The sequence below is a fragment of the Eumetopias jubatus genome, unplaced genomic scaffold (genome assembly GCF_037043125.1).
Source record: "Eumetopias jubatus isolate StellerSeaLion01/CBP00866 unplaced genomic scaffold, mEumJub1_p1.0 scaffold_17, whole genome shotgun sequence".
Classification (NCBI taxonomy): Eukaryota; Metazoa; Chordata; class Mammalia; order Carnivora; family Otariidae; genus Eumetopias; species Eumetopias jubatus.
This window is the reverse complement of record NW_028274823.1, coordinates 38,083,191-38,102,168: the sequence shown is the minus strand read 5'-3', so window position 1 is coordinate 38,102,168 and position 18,978 is coordinate 38,083,191. Positions and strand designations below refer to the sequence as shown.

General features: G+C 42.6%; 1 protein-coding gene and 1 non-coding gene across 2 annotated transcripts in view; both read right to left on the bottom strand.

Annotated features, from left to right (window-relative positions):
* PANK1 (pantothenate kinase 1) overlaps positions 1 to 18,978 on the bottom strand; it is a 54,218-nt gene that overhangs the window by 18,762 nt on the left and 16,478 nt on the right. Inside the window, exon 2 of the mRNA XM_028098434.2 lies at positions 4,486 to 4,838. Within this exon, the coding sequence (XP_027954235.2) occupies positions 4,486 to 4,838 (353 nt within the window). The remainder of the gene's footprint in view (positions 1 to 4,485; positions 4,839 to 18,978) is intronic.
* Positions 9,250 to 9,390, bottom strand: LOC114205502 (U4 spliceosomal RNA). Its single transcript, XR_003608399.1, has one exon. It is a non-coding gene; the product is annotated as a U4 spliceosomal RNA (small nuclear RNA).

Here is an 18,978-nt window from a genome sequence, read left to right as displayed (position 1 = left end):
TGAAACACAGATGGCTGGGATCCACTCCCAGAGCTTCTGACTGTATTTCTAACAGTATCCTAGGTGATGCTGATGCTGCCGGTCCTCAGACCACACAGTAGTAGGCGTTGAAGAACTGGGATGAGTCTATGACCCCAGTGAGAACAGACACTGGGTAAGGTCACATAGTACCCCTAAAAGCATCTGCCCTAGCTAACTCACAGGGCTACCTTCAAGAATCAAATGAGACACCTGTGTGAAAGTGTTCTGGACACTGTAAAGAACTATACACATGGGTTCTAATTTTGTGAGAAGTAAAATAACTTGGCTCTTCTTATCTCAAGTTGAAATACGCTAGTCCACTAGTCAAAACACTATTTCCACACTGAAGACTAATTTGTAGAGGGAATTCAGTGATTCTGGTATGCTAATATTAGAAAAAAAGATGGATCCTAAACACAAGGCATGTTCAGGATACAACTGTAAAAGGTTGTCCGTATGTGCTTCAGCTCAGTCTGTCAAAAATACTAATTAAAGAGTTAAACAGATAAATCTGGTAAAAAGCCATCCCAAGAGATTCCATAGCTACTCCTATGAGGGCATTCTATGGACCTGCCCCAAACCAGTTATATTACACCCCTGTAATTGAGAAATAAGTCACCAAACTGTATTTCAGAAATGAATAAAATACATATCTGCAGGATACCTTACACTTTCCCAGGTGCTTTTGAGGACACTGGCTCCGTAAATCATATTGGAAGTGGCAGAAAAGGTTATCTTACTAAACAGAGAATAATTTTCCTATAAAATAGTTGATTCTGAATTACAAATTTCACTCAGGGCTCTTTTCTCTTCCCAAAGGGGACCTAGAAGACCTGAGAGAGATGAATTTCAAACATATTCTCTGAGTGAGAAATATAACAAGACCTCAAAGATGGCTTCTTCCTCCCTGCACCCAATGATAAAGAGGCCACAGACCAGCGGTCAAGAGTCAAGCCAGACCCAAGTGGAGAATGACATTGTCTACCAAACCTCATGCTGCCACCATACCACGAGTCAGTCCCCGGATTCATAATAGGAACCAAGCTAATAAATGTTCTTGAATGGTCCACTTAGATTTAGAATTTCACATATCCACAACTGCCCTCCCTCCTCCTGATAATTTTCCCACTATTTTTAACTTTTTTAGATTGTTTCCTTAGCGATTTCTGGCTTAAGAAAGGCCAACTCTTGAGTTCTCACACCTTGAGAAAAATATAATAAGGCCACCAGAAGATCCTTTTCTGTTCCCTAAATCTCATGTCAACCAAATAAGATTATTGTTACAACCTGTTTGTTAGAGGATAGGTCTTTTTTGAAAGGTAACTGAAAGAGTCACTTCTAACTTCTAGTTAAAGTTAGTCTTAGACTGAACAAAACTCACAGGGAAAAGTATCTATTATAATGAAGAATTAGGTGGAGAAAAAGGGTGATTTTTTTCCCTGTGCACTCTCTATTAGAGTACTTTGCATTTTAAAGAATACTCCTGTTGAAGTTAGGAAGTGTAGTTGTGGATGAAAATATTAGATTTAGTACATAAAATATTCTGGTGGGTTCTTCAAAAACAAAACTCACAGAATAGAGACAGGGGATAGACAAGTCTTCCCCTTGAGGATCACTTTCTTCAATGGTGGGATTCCTCATTGGCTTATCACTTTCTTAGACCATTTGTAGTTAGATTAGGTTTTTCTTTTGTGTCCATTTTGGTGTATCATTAATTCAGAAGGCTAATTTTTGCCAGTCAGAAGTTTAAGTGATCCTAAATGTTAAAAGAAGCAAAGAGGAAACAAGGAAGGAAGAGAGGAAAAGAAAGAAAAGGAAAGGAAACGAAAAGAGAGGGAAAGAAAAAGAAAACAAGAACTGTAGCTTTGTTCAGTTGAAAGTCTTCTACACAGGAGTCTAACTTAATGCTTGTCTCATGGTTTATAGCTCTTGCATATTCAAAACTGGATGACGACTAGTTGACATTATCTGAGCATTAAATATATTCACTATAAGTGAAAAAGATATAGTCATTAGATACAGCAATTACAAACTATTTAGGGTCTGCTAAATGCCTTTTAGTCAGCTCTAATTACTTAGGTTTTTAAAATACACTTCTGCAAAGCTGTATTATACCAAAAACAGTGATTTTATACAATAACAATGACAGGACTTTAAAAAATATATATATTAGTATATATATATTTATATACATAAATATATATAGAATATGCACTGCTTTATTTTGTCAGATTGCTTAATATATACAGTAGTAAATATTAATCATTTATAACCAGGTTTCAATTTTCTATTCTGGAAAGGGGAAGAGGGAAGAGCTTGGATTCAGCACACCTAAGGGTTTTAGCACTTGCTGTTCCCTCTGCCTAAAACACCCTTCCTGGGATACTGGCCTGCTTTATTTACTTCATTACTTCTGGTTCCTGGTCCAATGTTACCTCATCACACTAAAACTCTCCCAACCCTTCCTATCCCCTTTGCCTTGCTTCCCCCCCCCATTTCCATAACATATATCATATATATGTACACACACATAGGATATGGTGGTATAGTCTGTATTTCTATACTCATTTGCTTATTTAATTCCTGACCATCTCTCCACACTAGAATATAAGCTCCTGGAGGGCAGGGGCTTTGTTTTGTTCCTAACAGTACTTGGCGCACAGAAGGAGCGCAATAAATCCTTGTTGGGTGAGTGAATGAAGGCCTAGAAAAGTGGATGAGAAGACCTATCCATCGTCGCGCACTTTGGAAGGATAAGGGGCACATCACTTAGCGCACTGACAGACAGGCTACGGGAAGAGATCAATTCTGTCTTCATTTTGCCTGAGACTGAGCGTGGAAACAGAAGGCAGCCCTTTTCCTTTCTTTTATGGATGTATGCCCCTAGCTAGCCAGGCTGTTTGGCAAATACTCCGGACTTGCTCCCTCTCCAAACTATTCATTAGGCTCCAGCAGCCTGCCTGAAGAAGTAGAGGCTTCTTTATCTTGGTTATTATAAAATATGACCTTTCTCAGTTCAGAACCTTGAGAAACACACTTGCTCACAGCCAACATATATTGAGTAACTTTTTCCCAAAACGTACATTACCCCGAGGAGGAACGGAAGCCTTGAGGGATGTTGCATAAATTCCCCGGGTCACCTGGGTTCTTGAGGCTCCCTAGTGGAGATGTCCAGATAGGGTGACCTGGGGAGTTCTCAGCACTAGGGCTGGGTCAGCATATTCTTCTGAGTCAGAACTGAGCTGAGACCCCGCTCTTACTAGGAGGCACTGCTAGAGCCCCTTAATCCCTCCTTAGCTTTAGTTTCTTAATCCATGTCGCACTAGAATGCTGTACTTCCTGGTCTCCAAAGGTGACTTCAGGTTCTGGTGGTCTAGAACTTCTCCCTCCCCTCTGCACTTTACTGCCACCTTTTTGCCGATGATAAGACTGGGGGCTCCAGGGGGGGAATGTCTCACCCAAAGTCATCCAGCTAGTTCAATGCTAGAATTCAGGTTCAATGCTTTTCCAACCAGGAGCTCAAATTTTAATTTTCATGCCCCTGGATCTCAGCCTTTTCAGTTTCAAAACTCTTTGGTCATTGGGCCCCTTTGGCGGGAAAAAGATGCCATGGATCACTCAGGTGAGAGGCAGCATCAAATTCCATGGATATGTCGGGAAAGGGGACCGAGAAGAAAAAGCCAAAACCTGCTATTGTCAGTCTCACTCTAGAGTCACTAGGACTCCGTTGCCAGCTCTCCTGGAAACTACTTAGTACACTCCCATGGGATAAATGATGTTACTTCTGATGATACAAATAAAATTTGTATTTACAGCTTTATTAAATACCACGAATAATGTATTGATTCTTTAATTTATTCATTAATGCTAGACTTTAGGGCAAGACTGGATACACTGGTTCCATGATAGAATGCAGTAATTTGCACTCCAGGCTTTGAAAAAGTGTATTTTACGATTTACCTCACTATATTTTCAACTTTCTGGCAAGACTAACCCCCAAATCTTCCAACCCTTTCTTCTCTAATACCCAGTCACTTCAGTTGAACCTAGCTAACCTTCTTTTCTCTTTATTTTCTACATCTTTTATTGCACTTTATTCTCATTTTATTCCCTGTGTGTTGAAGCCAGACAGTAGAGAGATTATCTTGACTGTAGAGATGGGGAAATTGGAACACATAGCTGTTAAAAGAATGATGATGATAGCTAATACTTATGAGCATTTACTAAAAGCCAGGTACATATTTTCTCACTTAACCCTGCATGGAACAATACTATGAGGTACAAACTATCCAGACACAGGCGGGAACTGAGGCACAGAGAGGTGAAGTGAACCTGTCCAGAGTCCCAAGGCTAGCAGTCTAGCTCTTCCACACGAGAAGCCGTGGTTATGGACACGGGAGAGGCTTTCTTTCCTTCTCTGAGAGGCGGTTTGGTTGTTTTGTACAAAGCACAGAGCTGACATACCATTCTGAAGTCCTTTTCGAACTTGAAAGCCCCGCCTCCCGTGGCGCAGAGAGTGGTGTGAAGGCTGGAGAAGTTCTTCTCGCTGCCCATCTGGATGAACCTGTGCATCGCACAGCTGGGGAAGCGGATGAAGTGCAGGTTCCCTTTGCGCCCACACATGGTCAAATTTTTCAGTTCTAGGTGGACATCTCGGATCCCGGTTTTCCCGTAAGCCGTGTTAGAAGTCAAATACTTCCTGATGCTCTTCAGGTTCTCCACCTCCTCTTGTTCCTCTTCGGCTGTAATATCCTTTGGTTCAAAGTAGACCAATTTAACCAGTGTTCCACCGATATCCATGCCAAACCAGGGGAACGCTAGAGGACAGAAAGATAGTACTGTTGAATTCTCTGCATTTAAAGAGATGCTCAATTTCTGGATATCCGATAATGAAATGCAGTGGTGTCACATCTGCATGTGCATTTAACATCCAATGCCCCTACCTTCAACTCTATGTGCCTAAAAGAAGACACAGGCAAGGCGAAATTCACCATTTAAATGGTGCCCATGACTCTGCCCATACTCCACTCAGGGTCTGACTCAGGACTGAGCCTGAGAAGAGAAACAGGACTTTGCAGTCCCCTAGGCCCGTCTCAATTCCCAGGGCTTCTTAGGGCTCGAGTATCTTCCCAAGCTGGGTACAATTCCAATCCTTAAAGATCTATTTTTGCATACACCATGCTCCCAAATGCTAACGATTTTATCAGAATCTTGGCCAAAGAAACAACCGATCTATTTCAACGCCAGGGGGAAAAAACTGGCTATGCTAGGTGTACCACGAGACGTGTTGGTCTCTAACCCACATGGCACACTCCTTGGGCACTTTTCAATGACAACTGTTACAGCATTCAATTTTTGCCTCCACAAGCTGACTCTACAAGACGTGAGTCTGCTGCTTTAATCTACAGAATAAGCAGGAAGGACGAAGTGAGTGGGTTATGAGAGACGATGACCCTACGGTAGCGTAACTCTAAAGAGAACAGCTCCTGTCATAGCTCATTTCTTTCTTCATGAAGCAGAGACCCTCTCTTTGCCTCAGAATGGCCGGCTAAGGAGTCCTCAACCCAGCTGTGGGCTAGAATCGCCTTCAGCATCCCGACTCTCCTCTCCTCTTCCACAGGTTCTGATTTAATTCAGGGCTGCAACCTGGGCATGACTATTTTCTGAAAGTTCCCTAGTGGTCCCAATCTGCAGCCTTGGGAACTGCTAAACCAGAAGAACCATGGCCTCTGACAGGCAAGCCCACCAACAGGCACAGCTCCTGACCAGGTCTGCAACACGAAGGCATGCCTTTAGGGGACAACATGTGTGCATGCATGTATGTGTACATTATATATATATATATATATATATATGAAATATATATATAAAATCTGCTCGAGATGTTTATCTATAACAAAATAAATCTCCATCATCATAATTTTTCTTGTTATTAAAAGGACAGGGTGAGCTCCCTGAACAGGCCGACTTCATTTAGAGGCGACCTGGAAAGTTAATGTTGTGCTGTCAGATGCTCTGCAGTGAACACTGAGCAGACCCAAATGAGGCTGCAAAATCTGGGGGCTCCCTTTTCATTTCCCTCGGCAGACTCCACAGGCTAAATCTGAAACTGTAATATTAAAGCTGAGTTTAAAGATACAGGGAGCTCAAATGACTTCTTTCAAGAAGCTTATTTTATTCAGCCCTGGAGAATATCCCTATGAGCCCTAGTCAAGTTGTGCATTGTCCCACCCCGAGATTACATGGCCAGGAACACGAGGGAGACCTCCAGACCTCCAGTTTTTTTTCTGGGCTGCCCTCCTGTTCAGCCCTCTCCATCGGGAAGTTGGGGAGGGTGGGGGGAGAGGTACATAGCAGGAAGCCATCCCTGTGCGTGCAATGTTTCCTCCAGTGCTTCACTGCTGTCCTTTGAGCTGTAATCCAAGCCAGCAGCTCCACCCTTGGAAGCACTAACTCTGAACAAATATAGAAAAATAAAGCACCAAACTCCCCAAAGATTAAGAGCAGCAGATTCCACTAACAAGACCAAGGTCACAAATGTCCTATTATAATTGTGGAAGATGGCAAAGCAAATCCCACACAGACCAGGGCAGGTTGGGAAGCTTGCTTGTCCTAGCAGGAGATAATAGAAAACTGGAAATAGTTCACCCCTACCAGTCAGTTCAACTCACAGATGACATTTCTTGGTCCCTTCTCTAAAACTCACAGTCAGCATGGCCCATGGTGTAGCTAATAGGTCAAACCTCAAATCAGGATTTGCAGCTGCTTTCCATAAACAGCAGTCGGTAACTAGCTCGCGGTCACTCCCTCCACCTCTCTGGATCTCAATTCCCTTATCTGTGAAAGGAATGGATTGCAGTAGAATGGTCTCCACTTCTCTCCCTACTATAAACTTCTACAGATTCTTTCAGGAGTAGAAAAAAAATCACAACCACCCCCAATCATGTGGGCTGACCAGAGCCCTAGTTTTAATCTCCACTGAAATACTTTATGGCATGTCAACAGGTGCCTGGGCTATGCAATCAGTGTTGCAGGTATAATCCATTCTTATCATAGTAGGAAAGACACCTACTGCTGGACAGGATGGGGGAAGGGTATTCTGGAACATTGTTAGGCTAATCATTTGGAAGAACTCTAGCAACACCTCTTAAAATCAAAAGTACACATACATTTTTAACTCAGCTAATCCCTCTCCTGGACCATATTTAAAAAGCGCCAGTATTTGAGGATAGGTATAAGAATGTTCATTGCATACGACCCAGCAATTGCACTACTAGGTATTTATCCGAAGGATAAAAACACAGTGATTCGAATGAGCACATGCACCCCAATGTTTATAGCAGCAATTTCATAACCGCCAAAATATGGAAAGAGTCCAGATGTCCATCGACAGGTGAATAGATAAAGAAGATGTGCTGTGTGTATATATAATGTGTATATATATATAGATAGGTAGATATAGATGTGTGGATATATACACACACACACACACACACACACACAATGGAATACTACTCAGCCATCAGAAAGAATGAAATCTTGCCATTTGCAACAACATGAATGGAACTAGAGGGTATTATGCTAAGCGAAATAAGTCAGTCAGAGAAAGACAAATACCATGATTTCACTCATATGTGGAATTTAAGAAACAAAACGGATGAACATAGGGGAAGGGAAGGAAAAATAAAATAAGATAAAAGCAGAGAGGGAAGGGCGCCTGGGTGGCTCAGATGGTTGGGCGTCTGCTTTCGGCTCAGGTCATGATCTCAGGTCATGATCCCGGGGTCCTGGGATCGAGCCCCGCGTCGGGCTCCCTGCTCTGTGGGGAGCCTGCCTCTCTCTCTGCCTCTGCCTCTCTCTCTCCCTGTCTCTCATGAATAAAAATATGAAATCTTTAAAAAAAAAAAAGCAGAGAGGGAGGCAAACCACAAGAGACTCTTAACTCTAGGGAACAAACTGAGGGTTTGCTGGAGGGGATGGTGGGTGGGGGGGGGATGGGGTAACCGGGTGATAAGCATTAAAGGAAAGCACTTGATGTAATGAGCACTGGGTGTTATATGCAACTAACAATCACAAAACTCTACCCCTGGAACTAATAATACACTATATGTTAACTAAATTGAATTTAAATAAAAAAGGGAAAAAAAAAGAATGTTCATTTGTAGCACCATTTACAGTGGCCAAATTAAAAAAAAACAAAAACAGGGGCACCTGGCTGGCTTAGTCAGAAGACCTTGTGACTCTTGATTCATGAGTTCCAGACCCACACTGGGTGTAGAGAATACTTAAATGAATAAAAACTTAAAAAAAAAAAACACAACACAAAAACAAAAACCTGAAAACAAAGTGCATGCCCTGCAACAGGAAAACTGTTCAACAAAGTTTATTGTTTCCAAACCATGGAATATCGGGCAGTCATTGAAAAGAATGAATGAGATCTTATCAGTTGCCTGAGAGCCCTAAGCTTCTGTTAATGAGAAAAGTAAAAGATGCCAAGAAGTGCAAATAATTTATTTACCCTATTTGGTTTGAAAAAAAAAGAAAAGGAGGGAAGGAAGGCAGGAAAGAAGGAAAGCAGGTGGAAGGAAGACCCCTATGTTTATGATTACGTGAGCTTGCTGAAAGATAGAGAAGGCTATCCCTCCAGGCTGTTAATATCTTTAGCAGGTGGCAGGATGGACAGGCTGTATGAGTGGAGGCTAGAAATTAGGGGAGGGGATGGAGAAAAGTCTACACTCAGATCACTCAGTACATGCAGAAGTAAAATAAATAAATAAATATATAAACAAACAAACAAACAAAAGAGGAATTCAGCGACAATGGAAAACAGGAGACATCCCAGCACAGAATGGACAGAACAAGCTGTGTGAAACCCAGAAAATAATCTAGTTCTGTAGTCGAAATCTAGTATTCACCCAGCCACAGCTGTCACCAGCCCTTGGAAATGAAGAGTCCCTCCATGGCTTTTTATTTGGTTGGCCATTGGTAAGTACAAGCGACTGCAAAGCGTTCTCACTTTTAAAAACGTGACAGGGACACCTAAACATTTCATAAGTTATTTAAAATCCTGCTGTCTTTCCTGCTTCACCTCCTGCTCATTTCAAAGCTTTTGTTGGCAACTCAGAAAACAGTGGGGAAAAGTGTAGAGTTCTGAAAATGCAGTTATATCGGTAGTTTTGCTTAAGGTAAAAGGGAATAAAGATCGGAAAACTGCATTAGTTTAAATGGCAATAGAAACTGCTTTCACTTACCTATGTTCCTTTCTTACCCTCATGAAAAAAATAAATGCTCTTCTATTCACATTTTAATTAGCAATAATCGCGCCTCGGATAAACCTCATTGGCTACGATACTGCCACTGCGCAAAGCTTCTCTATTCACATTTTAATGCTTTTATAGAAACTATCAGATTTTTGAATGCACAGTTTTATTCATCTTTCTGACATCAAGGTCTACCCAAAGCTTACACTTCCTAACCATAAGCCATGGACGGAGATAAAAGACAAGGGGAAGGAAGAACGTCCCGGTGCAGCTATCATCCATGACTCATGTCTTCTTCAATCCAGCCTATCCAACTACTTTGATAAATTCAGCTGAGCCACTGATAAGATTCTGTTCTGTGTTTGTCAGGAGTGATGCTGGGTCTAGATACAGAATGTCTGCATTCACCCTCTACTCCTTCTTCAACCAGATGTAATTTTTTAAGAATTTCTAGAATATTCATCAAAGATGTTCAGCAGGAGACAAGGCTTAAAGTGCACAAGAAGACTTTCACAAACAACTGATTTACTCATTCAAGATGGTTTCTACCATAGTGAGATGTGTATAAATGAGAAGCCAACATTTATCAAACAAGGGGCTACAGATAAGTAGTGGACTTTAGGTCCACCTTCTCTTAGCATATTATAAAGAATCATCATAATAACAAAGAACAAAAGGAACTATTTTCCAAAGAAAGTCTGGCACATGTGCACCAGGAAACATACACAAAGATGTTCACTGTGGTAATTTTTAACAATGAAAACTGGTAACAACGTAGACACCCATCAATATGTAAATAAAATGTAATATACTTACATGATGGAATACGATATAGCTGTGAGAACCAACTAGATTTATATGTCTCAAGATAGATGGAGCCCAAAAATGCTGAAGGAAAACTGCTTTAATGGTGAGCCAGTGACATATAGGTTGTCACTCCCCGGCTGGAACATTTAATGCATGAGACCCTCCAGCGCTTTCCCACAGCAACGGGAATATTCCAGATGTTGGCTGATCTGTCAGCTTAGGTCCTGGAGTGAGGACGTAGCTGGTCTTCAATGTACATACAGCATGAGCACGAAATGAACCTTTGTTCTTTAAACCACCCAGACTTGGGTATCATCCGTTACTGCAGCAGACCCTAAGCTGACTGCTACTTGAAATGGAGTGACTTCAACAGCAACAAAAAAGGTCAGGCAGCAGGGAGGGAGGAAACGGATTTTGGAGGCTGGTAAAGCATTTGATAAAACCATCATGTACGATAACTTGAAAGGCAGATAACATACCTAAAAAATTAGTAGACACTGTGAAAGAGACTGAAAGTCAAATGTTAGTAGCATGTGTTGGTTACTGTCGGCTGCATTTTATTTTTTAATTTTTATTTATTTATTTATTTTTGTAAAAGTAGGCTCCACACTTGACTTGGGGCTTGAACTTACAACCCTGGGATAAAGGGTTGCATGCGCTACTGACCGAGCCAGCCAGGCACCCTGTTGGCTGCGTTTTAAAAGGTGCACCGAGAAACAAACTGAGGATTGCTGGAGGGGAGGGGGGTTGGGGGATGGGGTAGCTGGGGGATGGGCATTAAGGAGGGCACGTGATGTAAAGAACACTGGGTGTTATATGCAACTGATGAATCACTGAACTCTACCTCTGAAAATGAACAATACACTATATGTTAATTAATTGAATTTAAATTAAAAAAATAAAAAGGAATTTACCATTAAAAAAAAAAGTGCACCCAGAAAGTAACTGACTCATTTACAAACAAGAAGAGGGAATAGGGTCCGTCAGGTCAGACTTGCAGGGTTGGAAAAAGTAGCTGCTTCTCTTCCCCAACAGATAAACAATGAAAAATGAGAAAGGAGAAAGGCTTTGCATGAGAGAGGACAATTAGCACTTAGCTGTGGGGTGAGGGTAAGGTTCAAAGGAAGAGAATAGGCTATCACACTCACTCTTAATACTTTGAAAGGGTTACAAAGTCTCCAAGTAAAGATGCAGTTAAGGTCATGGCTTCTTAGTTAATTCTTTTTTTCTTTTTTTAAGATTTTATTTATTTGACCTCTCTCTCGAGAGAGAGAGGGAACACAAGCAGGGGGAGTGGCAGAGGGAGAAGCAGGCCTCCCGCCGAGCAGGGAGCCCGATGCGGGGCTCGATCCCAGGACTCTGGGATCATGACCTGAGCCGAAGGCAGACGCTTAACGACTGAGCCACTCGGGTGCCCCTTCTTACTTAATTCTTTCAATTAGAATACCCCAGGGAAAAAGAGACCAGAAGTGTGGCTTCCCCACCAGAGGCTGAGAGGTTCAAAGTATCATCAATTAAGTCAATAAAGAAATGTTGGAAGCAAAACTACAAAGGCATCCAGTGAAGGTAAGTATGCCAAGGACTGAGGGCTTGGCATATGGAAATAAACTAGAGTTAGATAGGAAACTTACTTCCCTTTACAAAGAGTTGTACTGCCAGAGAACGCCTGAGCCCCCAACCCTCTAAAGTCAGCTGAGAAAGTGGCTCAGCTCCTACAAAGGGCATATTCTTCAGTCTCACCTTAGTTGTGATCCAGGAGGTTATTGGAAAAAGCCAAGGCCTGAAGAGAGCAATGGATTGGGGAGCCCCTTTCCGAAAGAACAATCAAGACCCCAAAGGAACATCCTCTACCTACAAGTCATGGAGCCCAGATGCATTTCAGAATTGCTTCAGCGCTTTAGAGCGACTGAGGACCAATAATGGAGGTCTCCCATCCACCTCCTTTCTGAATAGGAATGTATACTGGGTTTTCCAATCTTTCTTTCACCATTATTTAATATACAATGTGGGGGAGGGGACACAGCAGGTAATTGCCCTCTTTTAGTTCAGAAGTCTCTAGCTCAAGAGGACATACATCCAGAGTTGATGTCGAAACCACTTTGTATCACCCCCTAATTTAGATCCCCCTGCACATCATCCAGATGCCATGACTGGGTGAGGCTTTGGGGTTGTCTACTTTGGGATGAGAATGCCTATATTTCGCCTGCAGTTGGGAGAGCAAGGCAATTATCTGGTAATCAGAGGAGTAAACTGTGGTAGTCACTAGTGCTGCTGGCCAAATAGTTCTGGTTCTCTTCCTTCCAGCCCATGGGGTCAGACTGCGGCTCCTGGCCATTTTATAATCGAGCTGGGCAACATGCCTAATCCGGTCAGTGAATGTACATGGACATGGTGTATGTCACTTCTAGGCAAGAGAACTTATGGCTGGGGTGAGACCCTTCAGAACTCTTTCTCTGTTACCATGAACAGCAAAATCCAAGATAATGACTTGGCATCATCTGGGTCATCTGGGTCAGAGTGAGGATGAGCCAGAATGGAGCCCCCAGCCACCCCCTCAATGGGTTTATAGTGTGAATGAGAAATAAACCTTTGTTGTTTTAAGGAACTGAGATTTGACGGTTTTTATGCAGATGACTTGCCTATCCTGACTAATATACCCTCCATCAAAATCTGGGTATTTTTTCCCCTGGAACCCTCCCTCTCCTGCAGGACCAGATCCAGGGATCTGGAGATCCAGGGACTTCCAGTATCACTGATAAACATGTGGTAGCTGAGCATTAATAAAAAGATATGTAGGTCCAGTTGCATGTATTTCTGTCTAAAAATTTCTCCAAACACAAACCAGGATTGGCTATCTGGTAGTAATTTAAAACCGTGAAATGAATCTGTATTCCAAATACTGTGATGGAGATATTTAAATTTTTATTGGTAGTCGATGGCTTTAAAACAAAGCCTGTTTCTTAAAGACCTTTCTGGAACACCAGAATAGTCTCTGAGAGGCACCCGTGCTTCCTGCAGTAAATTTCAAGGGTTACACAGTGAACTCCAAATAGCATCAATGAGCAAAGACCAAAAAGAACCCCCAACAACCACAATGCAGAAAAGATTTCCTACCAAAGAAACAATTTTAAAGGGCTAAGGGAGCCTGACAGTAGAAAACCTCCTCCTTTTGAACAACCAGCCAGAGCTTTAAGGTGTTCCTGGTGAGGCAAAGTTCACTAATACTAGTATTTCTTCCTGTGTTTAAGATTAGCGCCTCTGGGCACAGGTCTCACTCAGCAAGCAGTTGCTGTCCTGCACAGTTTAACACATCTCTCGAGGTTCCACCAAGCTGGAATTTGTTGAAATCATTGTGAATGGGGAACAGTGGGATTGAATTTCTTTTCCCACTACTTGCAAATAGATTTTTTAAAAAAGATTTTATTTATTTATTTGAGAGAACGTGCAAGTGGGGGAAAGAGCAGGGGGAGAGGGACAAACAGACTCTGTGCTTAGCGTGGAGCCGAACTCGGGGCTCGATTCCAGGACCCTGAGATATGACCTGAGCTGAAATCAAGAGTCGGGCACTTAATGGACTGAGCCACCCAGGTGCCCCACAAATAGATTTGTTGAGCTAACGAATGGGTAGAAAAGACATTTGAGGTTTGTATAATCAATAGGAAAAAAAAGACTTTTAAAGCACTGATATTTTGGGGCCCCTGGGTGGCTCAGGTGGTTAAGTGTCTGCCTTCGGCTCAGGTCATGATGCTGGGGTCCTGGGATCCTGGGATTGAGCCTTGAGTTGGGCCCCCACTGAACAGGGAGCCTGCTTCTTCTTCTGCCCTTCCACCCTGCTCGTGCGTGTGCTCGCTCTCAAATAAATAAAATTAAAAAAAAAAAGCACTGATGTTTTTACGCTACATGAATACTGTTATGTTTAAGTTGCCTAAGGACCTCTACATGTTAAAAAAAACCCAAACTTTGTTAACTTAGATCTGAGTGTGTAATAGAATTGTATTTCTTAAAAAATTAGTTCTTGGGGCACCTGGGTGGCTCAGTTGGTTAATCGACTGCCTTCAGCTCAGGTCACCATCTCAGGGTCCTGGGATCGAGCCCCGCATCGGGATCCCTGCTCGGCGGGAAGCCTGCTTCTCCCTCTCCCACTCCCCCTGCTTGTGTTCCCTCTCTCTCTGTCTCTCTGTCAAATAAATAAATAAAATCTTTAAAAAAAAATTAGTTCTCTGAGGACTAGCCTTCCCTTCACCATGTCTAAATTTAGCTGGTAGTATAATGCAGTCTTTGCTAATATATTCATAGAAACATTTAACTTTAAGAGGTGAAAGGGACCTTAGGTCAAGTCCAACATCCTGTTTACAGATAAGAAAATTATGGCTTAGAAAGATCAAGGATTGCCCAAGGTCAGTCCCAGTAGTTTGGACCCATTTTCAGTTTCATGAGCCAGTAAGCTCCCCATTTTGCAAGGTTTGTCTGAGTTGAGCAGCTTGTCACTTGCAGTGACAGCATCCGGACAGATAGGATGGTCGTGGGCAAGTTTCTTCCTTGAGCCATTGACTAAGCTGTAAGCTGGAAGTGGGCTCACCGATCACCGAGGTTCTGTCTACTTCTCATATCCCATCATCCTCAACACACACACACACACACACACACACACACACACACACACACACAGAGCCCTCCAAAACGATACTTTTAACTGCGTAAAACATAAGAGCTGAAAACCTAAGAGCTATTTAAGGACCTTGAAGAAAGTGGTAAATGTAAAATTTAATAAAAGGGTTTCGGTAACACTGTAGAGGAACCCATAATTATTGCACACAGAGCAATCTGCTAAACATTAAATATTCTATGTGAAGAAACTTGAGTCATGCTCTCTTTCAAATTAACGCACACCAGGTTCTCTTCGTTTGCATTTTAGTCACATGGCATTCCCCAGTGTTGGCAAGGGGGCAAGGACACAAGCACTTACAGAGCACTGGTGGGAATGGAAACATGGGCTTTTTGGAAAGACCTGTTAAAAAAGCTCCAGGTTCCTTCTATATTCTTTAATGTATCAGTTCCACTGTACCCTAAAGAAATAACTATGCATGCATTCAAAAATTTATCTTAAAAAAAAAATCACTGAACTTTTACTATCAAGAGTGAGAAAATTAATTATTGTCCAAACATACAGAGTGGGTTAAATAAATGATCACCCATTAACACAAAGGAACAAAATACCCCCATTAAAATCATTTTGTAGGATGGCATTTAATGATGTGAGGAGAATGTTCATTATATGTTGTTAGGTGAAAAGGGCAGGTGGTTCAATGGTACCCTGTACATGATTACAATTTTGTATAAAAATTAAATAGCTATTTGTGCACAGAATACAAGACTAGAAACTTTAGGTGGAAATGTTAATAGCTGTTATCTCTGGGTCGTGGGTTAGGGTAATTTTTTTCTCCTTCTGGCTTTTCTGATGATGCTTTTCAATTGCTTACAATAACACATTTAATCTTCATAATCAAAGTTATTTTATTTATTTATTTATGTATAAAGATTTTATTTATTTATTTGAGAGAGAGAGACAGCACGAGCAGGGGGGGAGGGGGAGAAAGGTTGGGGGAGAGGGCAAGAAGCAGACTCCTGCTTAGCAGGGAGGCCGACGCAGGGCTCTAAGCTCCATCCCAGGACCCTGAGATCATGACCTGAGCCGGTCAGATGCCTAACTGACTGGGCCACCCAGGTGCCCAATAATCTGAGTTATTTTAGAATTCTCAATCAAAAACTTCACTGTAACGATGCAAAAGAAAAAAATTATTTTACCTTTGCTTCAGGGAGCTGACCTCAGATCTGCACTCCTGCCCACGGGAACCAGGTGCCTGCATTCCCCAGCCCCACAGCCCCTTCCCTGCTCAAGCAACACCCTGCTCATGTCAGGCCTCTTATTGAAATCCACTAGACACAAGCTATCAATGACAAGGCACACCTGACCCCCAAGAACAAAGCTGTTTCGTCGGTTAGACACTTGACTGGTGGGAATTGAGGGAAGGAAGAGTCCTGATTTACCCTCCTGCACTACCGTCAGGGCGAAACCTTGTAGGTTAAACTTGGCCATTCAAGAAGCACTTACGGGGCAGAGGTAAGGAAATACAATTGTAAACAAACCATAGCTACCCAGTTCAAATTGCAAATGCAAAGCAGACTGCAGTCCGGTGTCTTGTCAGTTCTAACCTGTGACTGGGTGAGGCGCAGAATGATCCTCTGCGGGAAAGGATCACCGTGGGAAAGGCCACACATCCCCGTGTGACAATAACCCTCCTGCCACTGGCATAGCCTCTGAGTGCTGTCAGCTTTTTCCCTCTCATGGGGACCGGGACGGGAACAAAAAGGCTGATCAAAAAAAAAAAAGAAAGGCTGATCATATTCTCATATATGAGAGAAAAAAAGCAAGTAGCGAGGATTCCTTTCAGAACTTCTGAGGCCGGCAGAAATATCATCACATCAGCCCCAGAACTAACACCTGGATTTCACCAGTTCCGCTCAGCTACACGCAATAGACTCAGTGCCTAGGGCCTGTGACCTTTTTGGGCACTGGTGAAAATATTGTAATTTCTTTTAAAATTAGAAGAAAACATACAAACTTTCAGGTCAAAGACAATGTTGTAATATGTCCTATTAACACATTTGTCTTTATACCAACGGAGTTAAAAGCTATAGCTTTGAATTTCATAGGGAGGAAGGAGCACATCAAGGTCGAGCGCTGGGGGTCCAGGGCAGTTCGCCTCTGTTTACATTCTGCGCCTCACCCAGTCACAGGTTAGAACTGACAAGACACCGGCCTGCAGTCTGCTTTGCATTTGCAATTTGAACTGGGTAGCTATGGTTTGTTTACAATTGTATTTCCTTAAAGCAACTTCAATTTGAGTATTTAGTTGCAACTAAATTTAAAGTCCAAGTTTTAATGACATTTATTTTTAAAAAGGACAAGCTATATTCAACCACATGCTTTCTCAACTTTGCCTCATTATAAAAACTGCCGAAGGTACTTGTTAAAAATATGGGCTCCCAGGCCATGGCCCAGAGACTGGGATGCAGCGGGACTGGAGAAAATGGAAAATGTTTTCCAGGGGGTGAGGGCGGGAGGCGGCTGTAATTCTCACTGGTCAAGTTCAAAACTGCTGTTCTAGTTGAATCAAAACGAATGCTGTAAGAAGCTAGAGCACAACTTAAAAGTGAGAAATCAAAGTTTGAATGGGTTGCTCTTGCTTTTAACTGTGAGAGAGCTCTGAGGCGGGCCACTGGGGTAGTACCTGGCAATGACCTGGCAGACGTTCCCATTCCCCAAAGGGACCTGAACACATCTAATTGCTTGTTAATTAAATTATTAATGGACAATTTATACCATGAGCGCCGCAGGTGATTTTTAAATTTTAAACACAGCTTTTGAATTTCCAGGTATCATCCACCCACGACTAAACCCATGCTCATGGGTTTAGAAACGTTCCACATATGATTAAGTTTCGTCAATGTGCTTCTCTCTCCCAGTGATCCCATGTCAAAGGTAACGATGCATTCCTTGGTAAAGAAGTTAGCTCACGACACAGTACTGGTGTATTTAGGTCAGGCAGGAAGATGTTCTTTGATTTGCAACCCATGTGGCCGACCTTGACACAGACAACCACATGAAATCTGAACAACAAACAGAAACACCAACATAAAAGCTGTGTTATTTTTTTTTTAGGTTAAGATTTGAGAGAATGAGAGAGGAAAAAAAACAACAACAGGTCTTGCAGGGCGCCATTCTGGTGTTACCCATAAATGTATTCTTAGCTTGAACCTGGCCAGGAGGAAGCAGGGGCAAGATGAAGCTACATATGAGGGGAGCCAAAATGTCAAACCCATGAGGTGAAAAACACTTTTCCTTGAGCATCTTCCTCAAGTCCCTGAGCAGTTCAGTGAGGCGTGGTTTCTTTCCCAAGGTCCTGGAGCCTCTCCCTGCCGCTCTTACGAGAGAAAATCAGAGCAGAAGGAGGGATGTCACTCTAGCGACCACCGAGCTCATTCTATTCCTGTCATCCTCACAATCAAGCCCTGGATTTCTGTACTAGGTCCTAAGGAGGAGAAATGACAGGCAGATGAAAACTGTGTCCCAGTCCATAGTCACATTGTCAAGGTAAGGAAGGGTCTCCGGAGGGGGGGCAATTACAGACAGTTAAGGTCATTGTCCCTATTTCTCACCAAGAAGCTGTTTGTTCTGCCCCATATAGAGGCAACAGGAGGTAAGTATCAACCTTGCATGTGGTCCTCGGCTTTAATAACACCACCTTCATCATCAGAAATACAGTCCCTTGACTAAAAAGAAGATCCTGTAGAGATGTACCAAGGGACAAGAGTAAGGTGGCCCTGTGTGATTATTTCCAACGTGATCATTTCAGAACCCAGAACTAACCAGAGCGTCCACCCAAGAATGGTTCCTCCAGCTATCTAATGCCCTGCACTGAAGCTCAAGATGGCAATCTCATTACCTGCTTAAACAAATCCCAGTTTAAACCACCAAGAGGTTTAGCTTTCTGTCTTGATAAGCCACCAGAGCATACGTACTTACTCCGGGGATGCTACCGACAATTCAATACCAGGGAGTGGTTAATTGGAGGCTTCAGGGAGAACTGCCGGGCTAGGTGGCACCACCGGGCAGAACAAAAGGTTTACCAGAAATGGGCTTTGTTCATGCACTTTAGCTTGACTGTGAAAGTCTGGCAAATCTTTAAAGTCGAGCTGAGTGGGGACTGAGGAAAGATATGCCAACTGCTCACATGGCATTGCAAGCTGAAAGAAAGAAGAGATCACAAGCCCCTCTTCAAATAATCTGAGAGCAACTACATGCTGATGGATCCACTGATTCATGAAC